This window comes from Malus domestica, chromosome 09 (genome assembly GCF_042453785.1).
Source record: "Malus domestica chromosome 09, GDT2T_hap1".
NCBI lineage: Eukaryota > Viridiplantae > Streptophyta > Magnoliopsida > Rosales > Rosaceae > Malus > Malus domestica.
Window position 1 is genome coordinate 33,742,021 of NC_091669.1, and position 17,298 is coordinate 33,759,318.

Here is a 17,298-nt window from a genome sequence, read left to right on the forward strand (position 1 = left end):
CTAATAATTGTAGGCTAGTCAATTGCCCTATTTCTTTCGGCAACTCTTTAATCTTGGATTTTAGGAGGCTAAGAATTTTCAAGTTTGTTAGTTGTCCAACAAGAGTTATGTCTACCAACTCGCACAAATCTAAACACAATGTGTGGAGGTGCTTTAGGGATTGAAGAGATTGAATACGGAATCTGGCAACCTCTAGAGGACATCTTTGTGCATTTTTTAAGGAAATCCTCAGTTGGCCATTCGGACAGCAACATCTCGTACAAGCTCATGCATTCGAACTGTCCCATCGTCATAATTGTCCAGAAATAGGCAAGAATTTTTTAATTTTTTTTATCAAACCAAAACCCATACTATACTTCAACAAGTCACTGAGATGAACTTCACAGCTCCTCCCGGCAATAACTCCACACAGCAAGAACAATTGCTTAAGCTCCCGATCCTCCAATTGTTCGTAACTCCACTTTAGAGCCAAGAATGCTTTCTCATTCGATTCTTTCTTGTCAAATCTTTTGAAACTTCTCAACGCATATTTCCATTCCTCCAAACTACTTTCCCTTAAAGCACTTGCAACCGCAACAACCAAAACCGGCAAACCTCCACATTTCTTTGCTAGTTGGGTTGCTTCTTTCAGTATACGGTTGTCTTTAAATACATTACCTTCCATCTTCTCAAACAAACTCCAACTTTCGTTTTCTCTTAAAAATCCAAGTTCAAAATTTTTTTGTGTACGCATATCATGGAATAAAACTTCTTTTCTCTAGATGTCAACAATAACTTACAGTTCGGCACACCGACGAATCCCACTGCCTCAAAGTCAATTCTTTCCAAAACATCGTCTAAAATGACACGAGGCTTCCCCTCTTTTATCCTGGCCCGTAGGACATTCGCCCTTGTTTCCATATCCTCAGATTCATTAACATCCATCCTCAATTTTTTGGTAATTTCTTTTTGAATTTTCTCATTGCTCGTTTTTTCTTTGACATTTAGTATTATAACCACATCATCAAAAAACTTCTCTTTCACAGCTTCTCTGTAAACCTCTTTGGCGAGTGTTGTCTTCCCAACGCCCCCCCTAATCTGTACAACCCAATCCAGTTGATATCAGCTTTTTTCAGTTCCGTAATGATATCCTTCACCATTGAAATCCTTGATTCAAAGACCACGTACTTGTCGGAGGCCATGCCAGTTATGTCTTCTACGGGAGCATTGTATGAAATACTGTCAAAATATCTTTTATTTTGATGTTCATCAATCTTTTTCACCAATTTAGTTCATTTTCTGCCGAGCTGATGATAGGATATCAGATTAGGACATATGTAGAGACACTTTGTCGTTGTATGGCCTTCCTCATCCAAGAATGCTTCTGCCTCCAGAGTGATCTTCTCCGCTTCTGACTGCCATTTCTCGACATCAGCTTCTATTCTTTGATGAACTTTGCTTTTGACTTTTTCAACCGCATGCTTCATTCCTTGTTTGACACTGTCAAAGTTCAATTTACTCCTCAGATCTTCAAGGTTGCTTTTGTAGGAAATGATATAACCCCACCTGGCTTCCAACTGGTCTAACTGTGTAGTCAATTATTGTAGGAATAATTGCAGTGAGTATATCCATCGCCATGGCACCTTCAGCTTACCAATTCGTCTGCTTCTTCTATATGTTGAATATATACGAATCCAAACAAAAAAAAATTCAACATAACAGAAAGAATCATTTTTTTTAAGGGAACTTTAACGAAAAACATCCGGTACTGTTCACTTTAACAAAAAACCACATTTTTACACTAAAAAGTCAATCTTGGTACTATTCACTTTACTCTTTATTTTGTCCTTATTATTAAAACTCAAAACTTTCAAGCCATTTTCATTAGTTTTCTTTTTTTTTTAAAGCAGATGAAAATAACGAGTGAAACAATAGGCCATACCTTAGCTCATGATCGAGACTACGCTTGAAGAAGAAACAGAGGAGTATGCAAATGTTTTCGTTTTCTTTTGCTTCTTTTGGAGAAAACTGCATGGTCAAAGAAAAAAAAAAAACAAAAACAAAAACAAAAAGGGTTATACAACACTTGCAAAGCAGAAGTCGAGATGATGAACAAGTTTTCATATACAATTTTTATACTAAAAAAACTTGCTTGGTACGAACCTCTAGCAACTACAACAACAACAAAGCCTTTTCCTACTAAGTGGGGTCGGCTATATGAATCCTAGAACGCCATTGCGCTCGGTTTTGTGTCATGTCCTCCGTGAGATCCAAGTACTCTAAGTCTTTTCTTAGGGTCTCTTCCAAAGTTTTCCTAGGTCTTCCTCTACCCCTTCGGCCCTGAACCTCTGTCTCGTGGTCACATCTTCGAACCGGAGCGTCAGTAGGCCTTCTTTGCACATGTCCAAATCACCGTAACCGATTTTCTCTCCTCTTTCCTTCAATTTCGGCTACTCCTACTTTACCTCTGATATCCTCATTCCTAATCTTATCCTTTCTCGTGTGCCCACACATCCAACGAAGCATCCTCATCTCCGCTACACCCATTTTGTGTATGTGTTGGTGCTTCACCGCCCAACATTCTGTGCCATACAGCATCGCCGGCCTTATTGCTGTCCTATAAAATTTTCCCTTAAGCTTCAGTGGCATACGACGATCACACAACACACCGGATGCACTCTTCCACTTCATCCATCCAGCTTGTATTCTATGGTTGCCTCCATGGTTGAGCGCCCTGGCATGAACCCGAATTGGTTGTCCGAAACCCGTGTCTCTTGCCTCAATCTATGCTCAATGACTCTCTCCCAGAGCTTCATTGTATGACTCATTAGCTTAAAACCCCTATAGTTCATGCAATTTTGTACGTCGCCCTTATTCTTGTAAATAGGCACCAAGGTGCTCTTTCGCCACTCGTTTGGCATCTTCTTCGTTTTCAAAATCCTATTGAAAAGGTCAGTGAGCCAAGCTATACCTGTCTCTCCCAAGGCTTTCCACATTTCAATCGGTATATCGTCTAGGCCCACTGCTTTTCTATGCTTCATCTTCTTCAAAGCTACAACCACTTCTTCTTTCCTGATTCGACGATAAAAGGAGTAGTTTCTACACTCTTCTGAGTTACTCAACTCCCCTAAATGAGTACTCCTTTCATGTCCTTCATTGAAAAGATTATGAAAATAACCTCTCCATCTGTCTTTGACCGCGTTCTCTGTAGCAAGAACCTTTCCATCCTCATCCTTGATGCACCTCACTTGGTTTAGGTCCCTTGTCTTATTTTCCCTTGCTCTAGCTAGTTTATAGATATCCAACTCTCCTTCTTTGGTATCTAGTCGCTTATACATATCATCATAAGCCGCTAACTTAGCTTCTCTCACAACTTTCTTTGCCTCTTGCTTTGCTCTTCTATACCTTTCACCATTTTCATCGGTCCTATCCTTGTATAAGGCTTTACAACATTCCTTCTTAGCATTCACCTTTGTTTATACCTCCTCATTCCACCACCAAGATTCATTTTGGTGTGGAGCAAAGCCCTTGGACTCTCCTAATACCTCTTTTGCTACTTTTCGGATACAGCTAGCCATGGAATCCCACATTTGGCTAGCTTCCCCCTCTCTATCCCACACACACTGGGTGATTACTTGTTCTTTGAAAATGACTTGTTTTTCTCCTTTTAGATTCCACCATCTAGTCTTTGGGCACTTCCAAGTCTTGTTCTTTTTTCTCACTCTTTTAATATGTACATCCATCACCAACAAGCGATGTTGATTAGCCAAGCTCTCCCCTGGTATAACTTTGCAATCCTTACAAGTTATACGATCCCCTTTCCTCATTAGAAGAAAATCTATTTGTGTTTTTGACGATCCACTCTTATCTGAATTTCTCGAAATGTAGAACGATTTGCTCGTTGAAGACCACCAAGGCTCGTTGAACACTGTACAACAGAGCGACTGAGCTGGATGGTGCGATGGGGTCAACCCTTGTTTGTGGTGAGTTTCCATCCAACACTGTTTGTATTCAATTTTAAATAAAAAAATTTAAAATGATTTCTGATCGCAAGATGACAAATGAACAGATACGATGAAGTAATCTCTATGATCCTCACAAAGAAATTCCGGATAGGATCCTATTCCGGATGAAAGGAGGGTGAGAGAAGAAAAATGGTCTGTCAAATAGGTAGCTAGAATGTTTTCTCTACCTATGTGGAGGGAATGGGGTCCGTTGTCAGAAATTCCGTTCTATGCAATAGGTATGATAATTCTTTGGGGTCTGTCTGTACCTCTTTTTGCTATTTTTTGCTTGTTTGTGACCTGTATTGAGTAACTACCTGGATTCATGAAAACTCCATTCTATGAAATATCTTGTTTGAATGTTTATTCTTCTTCATGTTGAATGGATATTTTAAATGTATTGAGTATCTATTGTTCAGGTAGTGTACAAACTGAACCTATGGGAAAGAAAGAGAAAGAGGAAGAAGATCAAGCGTCTGCAAATTTTTTGTTGAGATGATAAAGTTAAGGTGAAATTTTTTGTTAACATAACTTATCACTAATAATAAAAGGAAAATTGATGAAAATAACTTCAAATCATTGTATTTTAATAAAAAATCATCTATTAACTTTTATTTAAAAATTAGGACAAAACATAAACTCAAATCAGCCCAATAAAATTGCCCAAAATTTTTTTAATGAGCTTCCAATTTTACCCCTAACGTCAAATCGTGGCCCGTTTATTTGGTCCGTTTAATTCACATGGAGAGAGTAAAAAGGTCTACAACCTCAGAGTAATTTCTGTAATTTTCTCATTTCATCAGCCATCATCCGATCTTCTTCTCCGTCAAACTCTGAAATTGGCAATGGAAATCCTTATGGATGTGATACAAAAGTGTAGATCTCGGTTCCGAAAGAAGCTGCAATGTCATACAACCCAGACGACACGCTTGCCGAATCTACCTTCCGTCGAAGAAATCTAGTGAGTTGGATCATCGCCGCCGTACTTGAGGTGCAAGCAGTGCAAACATCACAAAGTACATCCTTCATCATCTGTATTTGCCCGTCCTCTTGGATCATCACCGGTGTACTTCACGGTCCCATGCCGTCTGAATATCATTTATATAGCACCGTGACGGAGCCAATATCGATTGTCGGGCCGACGGAAGTCGATTCTCAAAGGACATTAGTGTTGGAGAAGGTTTGCCCTATCAAATTTTGATTTGGAAATATTGATTCTCTTTTTTGTTCCTAATTTTCTGGTTGTGAAAATCTTTGTTTCTGGGTATTTGAAGTTTTTGGTTTTTAAATTAATTTACAAAATTAGGGTTTCAAGTGTGATATGATGAGGAATTTCTTGGTCTGTGTTTCTGATTTAACCGTGACCAACAACCCTTAACCATCTCTGATCACTCTTCCAATTTTATCAATTTTAAAATTTCGTCTAAAATATTTTTAATTTTAATTCTGTTCAAATTTTGTTGTTGATTACGTGCCTGTAATGGGCAATATACGGTATTCCAATTCAGAACATGGCTGGATAACTTTCGAGGGAAATTATGAGAGCAATTAGTTTCTAATTGTTGTTTAATTTTTGTTTTTGGGTTTAATCTTTATTTTTTTACAATTTAATTTTGCAAATAAAAAATTGTGTTGCTGGGTTTTACAAGTTGGTGCCTTCCGCAGGATTATGAGGGGACAAGAGGAAACGATGGTATCAACATCAAGAGGTTAAATTTAAACCAAGTGAAAATTAACAACAGCACATTGGCTGTCCTTCTACGAAACGGATGTTTCTTGATCATCAAACAACAAAGACTAAATAGATGATGAATGACTTTTGGAAAACAATTTTTATAATCCAAAAACTTGCTTGGTATTGAGCTTAGAAGCATGCAAACATGTATGATTCGCTTTGAATTTCAGTGAGACATTTTAACAAACACCATATCTGCACAATTTAAGCCCTGAAGAAAACGAAATGAAGAACAATTTGCTCGTTGAAGACTACCAAGGCTCATTGAAAACGTGTCTAGTGCCCATATCTAAAATGTCAAAAACTAGTAAATTTGTGTTTGGTAGTAAAGTTTTGTAATATAAATTTTAAGATAGTAACAATGGGGGTGGCGATGGTGTTTGCCGCCAGAGTGGTGTTGGTAGCAAGGTGGTTGATGTGGTGGAGGAGGGGTGTTAGTACCATTATTGGTGAGATGTGCACATTGGGTGGCGGCAAGAGTAGGGTGGTGAGGGGAAAATAATGGTAGGTGACAATGGTGATGGTGGCGCAGGAGGTCGAGATTGTGGTGGCTATGATAGCAGGGTGAGGCGATGGAGATAGTGGTGATGGTGGCGCAGGAGGTGGAGATTGTGGTGGCTATGATAGCAGGGTGAGGCGATGGAGATAGTGGTGATGGTGGCGTTGGTGGTGGGAGATAGTGGTGACTGGCATTGCCATATCTCCAAGGTGTCTAGATTATTCAATCTTCCCATAAAGAAAGAGAAATGCATGAATAATATACATTTTCATCGAAAAGAAAATATTGTACAACAGTCCCAAGATTCTCCTTCCACCACTTCTCTTCAGTTTCTTTGTGTTTTGTAATACTTTCACTCTTACACACATCCAGAGAATTAACAATCCAGTTAAAAGATGCATCAATGTATACAGATATCACATAAGCATTGTTTCGCAAACACCAAAACCGAAAATGTAGTGAACAAAGCTCCAAATACAAATCACACTTTTTCGACCAAACAGTAACAAGTCAACACAAACATAACTGTTTGGGATAAAATCTGAACTTTGGGTCAGAGAGAAAGTCGGCCCAAACCCAAGGCCCAGAGGAAAACTTAGGAGGCAGGAAAGAGGCTTTCGGCTGGGCACAAGTTACAAAGGCCACCTGCTTACCTGCTCAAAGACCACATGGGGTAGGCTATACAGTCACTACACAGCCCAATAAAGTACTTTATTGGTGGCATTCATGTAAAAAAGCTAGTGAGTCATCACCAAACCGCATTCGGGCACCGCTATTGCTACAGGAACCCAAGCTGAAGTCGTCTATAAAAGGAGGAAAAGAAGACAGAATTAAGGACACTCAAACAAACAAACAAAAGCCAAAACACTCAAACAAACAAACAAAAGCCAAAACACTCAAACAAACAAACAAAAGCCAAAACTCTGCTCAAGCCAGATTTGCCTTCAACGAAGCTGTAGTCAGCACAAGCCTTCATCCCATTCGGGATAAACCTTCCCAAACCCCTGTAATAGCTCTGCTACCTTGTTCATGGTGGTATCGATTCATTTTGTATCCTCTTCTCCCCCGTCAACCCCTCTAAAAGCTTTCAGACCTCTGACAGAGCCACAAAGATAGATTTTGTAAGAAGTTCAGCCTTGGCCGATAAGGTTCAAACTTACCCGACTATCTTTGCTCTGTCTTTGTCTTTTCTTTCTTTTAAAAGCACAATAACATGTTATATATTCCCAGTTATATACAAGTTATTTCTAGCAAAGTCATAATGAAAATGAGTCTTCAGCACTTGAATCCGATCTGAATTGCGTCAGAGTTCAAATCAGATCTAAGTCTTAAGCCCGCGGGCATGTAATTTAAAGATCAGTTTAAAAGTCCTTGGCCTCAAGGCATAAAAAAGAACTCTATGTGGACTCAACCCATCCACGACAATCCTTGATAAGCGAGAAGTCCGAAGTTACTTGGGGCCCAAGTAATCAATCTATTTCTCCGTTTTGTTGCTATTATACCTTGATTCGTAGAAAAGGCTTAAGCATGGAGTGAATTCTGATAGAAAACCTCAAGGCCTACACCTAAGGCCCCACGAAGGCATCTATTTAGCTTCATTTCATGTTGCGGTCTAGTTGGTCCGAGTATAAGGATTAACTCTGATGGGAAGCCTCAAGGCCTATACCTAAGGCCCTACAAAGGCACTCATTTGGGTTCGTCCTACCTCTTGGATTCAGATAATCAAAGGTATAATAGTGATAAGACTCTGGCAACCATAAAAGACCAAATATGATAAAAGACCAAATATGATAATAGGAGATTCCTGCGACGAACATAGTTTTGGCACGCCCGGTGGGATAAGAAACAGCTACACTTCTAAGATCTTACATGTCCAAAAAGAGAAGCTATAAACTTGCCAAAAAAGAAGCCAAGAATGATCTTTTCCAGATGACAGAACAATCAGAAAATCCTTTATCCCCATCCGGACAGGTGGTCTCAGGTAGTTCGACTGCATCTGAGAAATCATAGGGGAAAGGGATTAATGAAGAACTGCAAGCTACAATGATCCAAGTGTTGAAAAGCATGGAAAGAATTTCCTTGGAGACTAAGGGAGAAGTAAGCAGACTCTGCATGCTTACAGGAAATCTACAAAGGAGGCTGGATTTGGAGTTCTCTACTCTAAAGGGTGCTCAAGGAAGTGGAATGAGTCCAGTTGTTATAAGAAGTGAGCCAATCATTTCTTTGTTTCCACTACTAGAAGAAGAAAAGGATAGGGGAAAGAAGAAGGTGATACCTGAAGGAAGTCAAGCAGTGATGGAGTCAGCTTCAGAAAAGGAGTTTCCCAGCTTCCCATTATTATCATTTAATAATAGGAGGCAGAGCGAACAAGAAAGAATGAAGTTTGGACTGCCAGCCACGGCTGGAGAAACTAGCGGGAAAGAAACAACCACTACTACGTCAGATAAACCTCTACCTTATAGGCCACCCCCGATGGTCAACAAAAGTGGAGGATCTAACTGGAGAAAATCTGAAACCAGGAGGGAAACAAACGCGGGCAATGACCGGAGTCCGAAGATTGAGTCAGCTATCCATGGCCAGAATGATAATTTAGCTACTCAGCAACTAAGAGAAGAATTGGCTGAGTTAAGAAGAACGGTGATTCAAAACGCCCAGCCTCGAGTTCGTCCAGTATTCAGGGTTACCTACCAGAAGCCATATCCTGAATATATCGATGAGTTAAATCCATTCCCTCTTAATTTCAAGATGCCCGCATTCCCGACTTTCACAGGGGAAGATAGCAGTGTGTCCTCCAGAGATCATATTTTCAAATTTTCTAATCACTGTGTGGCGTATGAGGACAATCCAAACTACAAATTGAGGTTGTTTGGAAATTCACTAGCAGGATTGGCATCTCAATGGTATTCTCTATTACCCCCCAATTCCATTGCTAACTGGGGGCAAATGGAGATGGCTTTCCATGAACAGTTCTACAGGATAGAGCCAGAGCTCACCATTAATGATCTAGTAGAAGTGAAACAATATGATCATGAGTCCACCGAAGATTTTATGATGAGGTTCAGGAGGACAAGGATGAGATGTCAGTTCCCTGTCAACCAGGCACAGCTCATATCCATTGCTCAAAGGGCTTTAAAATTACCTTTGAGAAAGAGGTTCTATGATGCACAGTTTAATGAGCTACAAGAATTGGTGATTGCTGCTACTAAGTATGAGAGGCTGTTACAGGAGGAACAGCAGGTAAAACATACTTCCAAAACTCCTCCGTTCTACAAAAATAAAGCTAATATTCACCATGTAGAGGTAGGGGAAGCCGGACCCGAATGCAAAGATGATCATGAGAAGAAGAGTATAGATGTGTGTGCTGCTGAGATGACCACACCCTTCAAGCCATTGACGATCAAAGGGTTAGTCCAACCAGTCAAGGACCAGAAGATCGTGATGAATGATGGTGGGTTCGTACCCATGAAACCCCCAAAGTATCAAAGTTATTCTTTCGATCTAACCAAGGCGCCAAAAATCTATGAAGAACTTGTGCGGGCAAGAGTCATTTTGCCCGACAGCACCAAAAAGATGCCCAAGCCCGAGGAACTCAGGGGGAAGAAGTATTGTAAGTTGCATTATACCTTCAACCACTCTATAGTCAATTGTGTCCAGTTTAGGGACTGGGTACAGGATCTTATAGTGAAGGGGAAGTTACTACTCGATTCACCTCAGGCTAGTATGATGGTGGATACTAACCCTTTCCCCGAAGCTCCTATTAGCATGATCGACCTCGTTTTCAAGGAGTCGGGGTTATCAACAGAGTAAAATGCCATTGAAAGGACCCGGGGGCAGGGGCTAAGATTTCCAACAATAAAGATGGAGGAGAAAAGCAGGTAGGCAAGGGGGCATAGAGTTGCCTGAGGCCTATCCAAATGGAGCAGAACAGGAGGAATGTTACATATCCATTCTAAAACAAAAAGAGATTACAAAGTAATTCTATTCCAAAAACTTTACATCTTCACATAAGGTGATTATTCTAGAATGGTATGTTCGCGTGATGGTAAAAATCCTATTTGGTTCAGCCAAGACAGTATGGCTGTTTACAAGTTCAGACTTGGTTTGCTCTAACTCTGAAGTCGCTTTTTCCACCCCTTCGATCTGTTGCTCAAGGTTATCCAGAAGAGTTGTTTGCTCCGCCTTAAGGATCATCAGTTGTCTCTCCAACTTCTGAATTTCAGAAGAAACAACTTCAATCCGTTCTTTGCTCTGCATACTCTCTTCCATCAGCCGACTAACTTGGGTAGAGGAGCTCGATTCTCTCTCTATGAAGCATTTTGCCCGGTTAGCCAGCCGGTCTGCTCTCTGATGTTGCTCCCTGAGGGCCCTCAAGTTTTCAAAGAAAGAAAGGAAAGAATCATACTGAGGCTTGGATAAGCGATCGTTTTTAAAGAACTCAGTAATGACTCTCTCGAGGTCACAGAGAGCCTTGAGGCTAAATGATGCAGTGAATTCTTTCTTTGCCCATGTTTGAAAGATTTGTTGCTGCTCCGAAGACATAGATTTTGTTGAAGCCTGCTTTGAAGACTTCAACCGCGTCTCAAGTCGCCCGAGTGCTTCGAAGAGTTTGGGCAACTTGGCAGGATCAGAGGAGGAAGGAGAAGGGTCCGGCATAACAGTTTCTTCTGGTGAGATAATGCCTATGGAAGGGGCAATTTCTATTTGTTCAATCGGTTCATCTCTAGACAGGGAGGTGTCAACATCTCCAGAGGAAGAAGGAGGTTGAAAGCACCTTGGGTTACGGGCCATTGGAGGAGGGGAAGTTTCTTTTGGGGAAGCTCGCTACAAAACTTCAGGATCAGGACAAGATGAACTATACACAAGTCAAAACAAAAGAGGCTTTGGAGAGAAGAAAGTTACCTGACTTAACCCCGGGGTTTCACCAGAGAATGCACTAACTCCTTGTCGAGGTGAAGATTTTTCACCACCAGCGACAGATGGGAAAGTTGTGCCTGAACCTGTGCCTACATCCTGGTTGTATCCGAAGAAAGTAGTGATGATCAGCAAAAGGTCACCAGAGGAAGAAACAAGAAGAAAATATTCCAACACCTGAGGTTGATCTTGAGGAGAAGGAGGTTCATCGACCGTCTGGCGAGTAAGCGCTTGCGAAATAGTTGTGTCTAAAGCTACAGGGATCTCAGGAACTATGGGTTCTTTATCCAAGGCCACTGACGGGGAAAGGGGTTCATATCCCGAAGATGGCTGCAAAGAACATGGATAGGAGTTACTTGGGTAGCAATGTGCAAAGTTGAAATGAAAAGAAAGAGTAACTCACCAAAGTATCATCCTCATCCACAAAATGCAACATGATTCCTGTGGAAGGATCAAATTGAGAAGAAAGGGTTGCATCTAGGGCAGGTTGCGGAGAAAGACTTTCTTTCCTTGTAGCCTAAGCCAAATTATTCAAAATTCAGAAAGGTTTGAAAATAAGAAAGTATAAAGATAGAAGTCATACCTCTTTAAGCGTAACAGCCCTTCGTGATTCCTTCTTAGAAGCAAGGGTTGACCTTTTAGAAGCTTGAGGTCCTGTTGAGTGATAAATGGATAATCAGATAAGGGAGAAAGGTAGCCATTTGATCCAGAAGAGGAGAGACTCACTGGAAGATTGTTCTGTCTCTTTACCCGCTTCAGAAACAGGAGCAGATGGGGCTGCTGGTTTAGGAGGCACGGTGACTCTTGCCCGCTTACTCTTTCGGGTAAGAATTGGTCGTGTGGTTGCTGAAGGAAGTGCCGGATCAGAGATTGTGGTTTTAGTTATGGGCCACCATCTTTCGTTTAGATGCTTTGGTCGTATCTTTGGTTATTCCTTTAATTGTTTCTTCAGCTCCTGAATCCCCAAGAGATTCTGAGACGTCTGTCCCTTCCCCGGCTTCCCGCCTTTCAGCTTCTGCTGCAGCACCATGAAGAACTGCGGCATCAGCAGAATCATTCTCTGATTCGATGGCTTCGGATTCAGTATCAACTGAAGCTGCAGAAACAGGTAAGAGTGAGGAAAGTAAACAACAAGGAAAGCAAAATCGGATGGGAAGAAAGTCACCTATTAGGAGTAATCGGTTTTTCTCTTGGATCATATCTTTCCAATTTGCAAGCTCGCCCGAGCTAGGATATGATTTAAGAGAAAGCTGGCTGAAAATACGATCGTGGTTCACTTTCAAATCTCCTCCGTATTTTCTAGTCCACCTTTCCTCCCACCAAGAGGAAAACAGCGAGGTACATTCGAAATTAAGAACAACGGAATGTCAGGCTGCTTGGCTCATCACGTCCAAACTACGGCGGACAGCTCGAAATATTGCTTCAGAAAGAGTCTGTAACCGAAATGAAGTGCCACAATGGATGGAGTCGAAGAATGGGACAGGTATGGATTGCCTAAATCCTAACTGCCTGCTGCAGAAGTTAGGATGATACACCTCCAAGCCTCGATCATACCGATTTCCCCGGACCCCCCAGGCCAAGTCTCTTGGCTGAATACAGCTGATAAACTTTTCCCTGCAGAAGGGAGCAGCATCCTCACCAGGGGCATCTTGGAAGGCTTGGTCAGAAAACCAAGGATATCTCCTCAAGACCGATGCACCCCATTCCAAGTCTGACCGAGTCCTGCAGACTCGGAAAAAGTAGAAGCATGCAAAGGTGGAATGATCTACATGAGGAGCTTCAGCCAGGATTCGGGCAGGAGCCACACCCTCTGGAAACTCTAGATTGATAGCCCGAAATTCTGGAAAATACCATTGTAGCCAAATCTGTATCATCCAGATGGGGCCGTTCAAATTGGTCTCAAAGGGCTCATCCCGGGTCATGTCAAAAAGAAGGTGATAGAGATGGGAGAGAAGGAATGGACCTGTGGCAACGTCATCAAAATTGTGAAGAACCTCTACCAAGGGGATCCATTCTACCCGTACCCCCTTGGATTTGTTGGGGAAGACGTGCTTGTTAAGCCAGTAAAGAAGAAAGTACATATGCTCTTGATCTTTGTCGGCTTGAGGAGAGCCTGCCCCGAAGTTCTTCTTGACAAAAGGGATGAATCCTTTAAAGGAGGTCCCATAACTTTTGAAAGTAACTGAGTTATAGCTAAGAGGAAGGAAGTAGGTGGAAGAACTTGAGCCCCCGGTGGTAGAGGATGGAATCCAATCTTGAGTAACATCTATCACCCTGCCCGATGGCCTCAACCCGAAGACTTGGGCCATATCAAGAATGGTGGGAGACATGGGACCCATACGGAAATCGAAGGTGTTTGTGCCCGTATTCTAAAAGAGGAGGGCAGAAGCAAGCAATTCGGGCTTAGGGGTAATTGAAATCTTCGAAAGCATAATCAGTTCGTAGATGCCGTTACTCATCCATTTCTGCTTAAAGGAAGGTTCCAATTCGTCAATCCACTGGGCCCAGGCAAGATCATTCATCAAGGGAAAGCCTCGACGATGAAAAGACCACTTAGAAGAAGAAATGCCCGAGTCGGCCAAATAAGGATTTGGGGTAAACCAGTTTCCCCTAGGCATATTACTTTCTACTACTGAGGGAACCCGAGAAATCCAGGCAGGACCCAAAGATTGAACCCCATGCATCTCAAAGAAGAGTTCAGAATGCAGACCTGCCTGCGGACGATGCAGCCCGTTGAGCAGACGGCGTAGAGTGGCAATTCCTTCACCAGACTCGTAGGATGGTAGGGTTTGGCCGGATCCTGAGGCCATTTAATGAAGGCCGTGGGGAAGAAAAACAAGAAGAACGGTAAAGATGCAACCTCGTCGGACAACGAGAAAGAAATGATGGAAGAATTGGGGAAGTTTTGTTGTATCAGAGAAGGTTTTCTTTTTACGAAACACAGAGAACGGAGAAGTTCACTCACAAGGGTTCTAAGAGTTCTAAGGGTTTAAAACAGGGGTCTCTTTCAATTAATATTGGCGCCTGGGATCCCAACGTTAACATCAATTGAAGGGGGCACTGTTTGGGAAAAAATCTGAACTTTGGGTCAGAGAGAAAGTCGGCCCAAACCCAAGGCCCAGAGGAAAACTTAGGAGGCAGGAAAGAGGCTTTCGGCTGGGCACAAGTTACAAAGGCCACCTGCTTACCTGCTCAAAGACCACAGGGGGTAGGCTATTCAGTCACTACACAGCCCAATAAAGTACTTTATTGGTGGCATTCATGTAAAAAAGCTAGTGAGTCATCACCAAACCGCATTCGGGCACCGCTATTGCTACAGGAACCCAAGCTGAAGTCGTCTATAAAAGGAGGAAAAGAAGACAGAATTAAGGACACTCAAACAAACAAACAAAAGCTAAAACACTCAAACAAACAAACAAAAGCCAAAACACTCAAACAAACAAACAAAAGCCAAAACTCTGCTCAAGCCAGATTTGCCTTCAACGAAGCTGTAGTCAGCACAAGCCTTCATCCCATTCGGGATAAACCTTCCCAAACCCCTGTAATAGCTTTGCTACCTTGTTCATGGTGGTATCGATTCATTTTGTATCCTCTTCTCCCCCGTCAACCCCTCTAAAAGCTTTCAGACCTCTGACAGAGCCACAAAGATAGATTTTGTAAGAAGTTCAGCCTTGGCCGATAAGGTTCAAACTTACCCGACTATCTTTGCTCTGTCTTTGTCTTTTCTTTCTTTTAAAAGCACAATAACATGTTATATATTCCCAGTTATATACAAGTTATTTCTAGCAAAGTCATAATGAAAATGAGTCTTCAGCACTTGAATCCGATCTGAATCGCGTCAGAGTTCAAATCAGATCTAAGTCTTAAGCCCGCGGGCATGTAATTTAAAGATCAGTTTAAAAGTCCTTGGCCTCAAGGCATAAAAAAGAACTCTATGTGGACTCAACCCATCCACGACAATCCTTGATAAGCGAGAAGTCCGAAGTTACTTGGGGCGCAAGTAATCAATCTATTTCTCCGTTTTGTTGCTATTATATCTTGATTCGTAGAAAAGGCTTAAGCATGGAGTGAATTCTGATAGAAAACCTCAAGGCCTACACCTAAGGCCCCACGAAGGCATCTATTTAGCTTCATTTCATGTTGCGGTCTAGTTGGTCCGAGTATAAGGATTAACTCTGATGGGAAGCCTCAAGGCCTATACCTAAGGCCCTACAAAGGCACTCATTTGGGTTCGTCCTACCTCTTGGATTCAGATAATCAAAGGTATAATAGTGATAAGACTCTGGCAACCATAAAAGACCAAATATGATACATCCAAGCGCTGGTTTAGTTTGACAAGAAGCCTCAAGGCCTATACCTAAGGCCCCACAAAGGCACCTGTTATATCTAACTTGGTTTCTCGGGCGTATACATATTCAATCAAAGCTTAACACCCATTCAACATCTGCCATACTGAAGATGGCAGTGGCACGCCTGAGCACGACAAAGTTAATCTTGATTGTGAGCCTTAAGGCCTACACCTAAGGCCCCACAAAGGCACCCTTTCAAATTAACTCTGTCCTTCTCTTTCAGAACTGCCCGACGAGCCTTGCCCGAAGTGTGTCTTGCCCGACCAAGATCTGCCCGACAAAGGCTTGCCCGAGCGAGCCCGAGAAGAAAGCAGAAGTACGATAGATACCCTCAACCGACGCCATTCTCCCAGGGGAGCTGTATGCTCGTCCGCCAGGAGATTCCTGCGACGAACAATAACATGACCTGGAATATGGATTAGTGCCTGCCCAAATCACACAAGTTTATGGAATAGCTTTTCAATTGAGGCCGCATCTTGCAGGCTTATATCAAACAAGTTGAGATAGGTCACGGAAGCAAGGCTTATATCATTGCCACCTTAATCATGCATCGTTGTCATCATCATCTTCTTCTTGTTCTTTCTCCAATGTCTCTGCTATTTGTAGTCTTTCTGTCTTGTATCACTTTGGCGTAACCCATCAAGAGAAATCTTTAACTTAATCGGCTGGCAGTCCTCGACAATCAAAGTTAAGGACGGGACTTTGACAATGCAATTTCCTGTGCAAAAGCCTTACAGAGTTGGAAGATCAGAACGTTCAAAATGTTGCAAGCAATTGAAAGTAATCTCAATTTCTGAATCATCTCCGTTGCTTGCCACTATTTCTATCATTCTTTCACACGACTTAACTTCCATAGATTCCTCAAGGATATTAAAGTTGAAGTTATATTTTCTAATCTACCACAGCTTTCAGCTTTAGAACTTCCAAGTTTGGAAAAACAGGCATATCGATGAGCCACAAATCCTTTACATGTGGGAGGATGTATTTCCCCGCTACTACTTCCTTGGTGGTCGTGGATTCTCTAAATTCTTTATATGCATCAGCTCCGGCAAATCGATGAGCCACAAATCCTAATTCTTTACAAGGAGCTGAAATCCACAGAGCTTTTCATGATTCTCTAAATTCTCAAAGAAAACATCTCACTTGGAATGTGATGTCAGACGTTTTCACAACAAATTCCTTCTTGTTGTCTCAACAACTCTGTCGGGAGTGGACCATACGGTTTATACCAAGTTGTGGAATGACTTACCTGAAAGATTATCAACGGTAATGGCATGCTTTAAAATATTTTTCAAAACTGGACATCACATAATAACTTTAATATTAATAATTTAATAAAGCTATTTACTTTTACAAAGAAAACTAGTATGTAAAAAGCACATAAAATTTTGATAACAAAAAGATTGTGTATAAGTATGCTTACCTTCTCAATTAAAAAGAAAGGTTGTTTCATTGCCGTTGACTGTCCCTACTCAAGTTTGTTGTGATATGTTGAAAATTTAGAAGAAAAATCCTCCACACTACCGCATTCAATGAAGATCAATTGGTTGAGTGATAGCCAATTAGAAACATGCAGCCCTAGATAGAAACTTTAAAGTTGAGGTAGATTATGAATCTCGTAGATGTTACTTTAGGTATCGTTTGGTATGCAGACGGGACGAGACGGGACGGGACAGGACGGGACGGGACGAGACGGGACGAGACGGGATGGAACGGAATGGGACGGGACAGGACGGGGCGAAACGGAGAGGGAGCAAAGATGCCCTTGGATGGAAACAAGGTGGAAGAAGGAGACGGAGAGGTTATAATTTTGTGTTTCAC

General features: G+C 41.8%; 1 protein-coding gene across 1 annotated transcript; it reads right to left on the reverse strand.

Annotated features, from left to right (window-relative positions):
* Positions 1 to 228: 228 nt before the first annotated feature.
* Positions 229 to 1,617, reverse strand: LOC139187916 (probable disease resistance protein At1g61300). Its single transcript, XM_070804539.1, has 4 exons — positions 1,546 to 1,617; positions 780 to 1,077; positions 370 to 642; positions 229 to 278 (listed from the first exon to the last, which is right to left on the reverse strand). Exons 1-4 carry the CDS (start codon positions 1,615 to 1,617, stop codon positions 229 to 231), a joined length of 693 nt encoding a protein of 230 aa, XP_070660640.1.
* Between the last annotated feature and the right edge of the window lie 15,681 nt (positions 1,618 to 17,298).

Bases quoted from the DNA above. Each gene is read 5' to 3' on its own strand.
- LOC139187916 (XM_070804539.1), bottom strand. From the start codon at position 1,617: ATGGCGATGGATATACTCACTGCAATTATTCCTACAATAATTGACTAC. The intron at 1,078-1,545 runs GTGGGGTTATAT...TGGGTTGTACAG, and splicing joins TTAGACCAGTTGGAAGCCAG to ATTAGGGGGGGCGTTGGGAA. The intron at 279-369 runs GTGACTTGTTGA...ACGATGGGACAG, and splicing joins GAGCTGTGAAGTTCATCTCA to TTCGAATGCATGAGCTTGTA.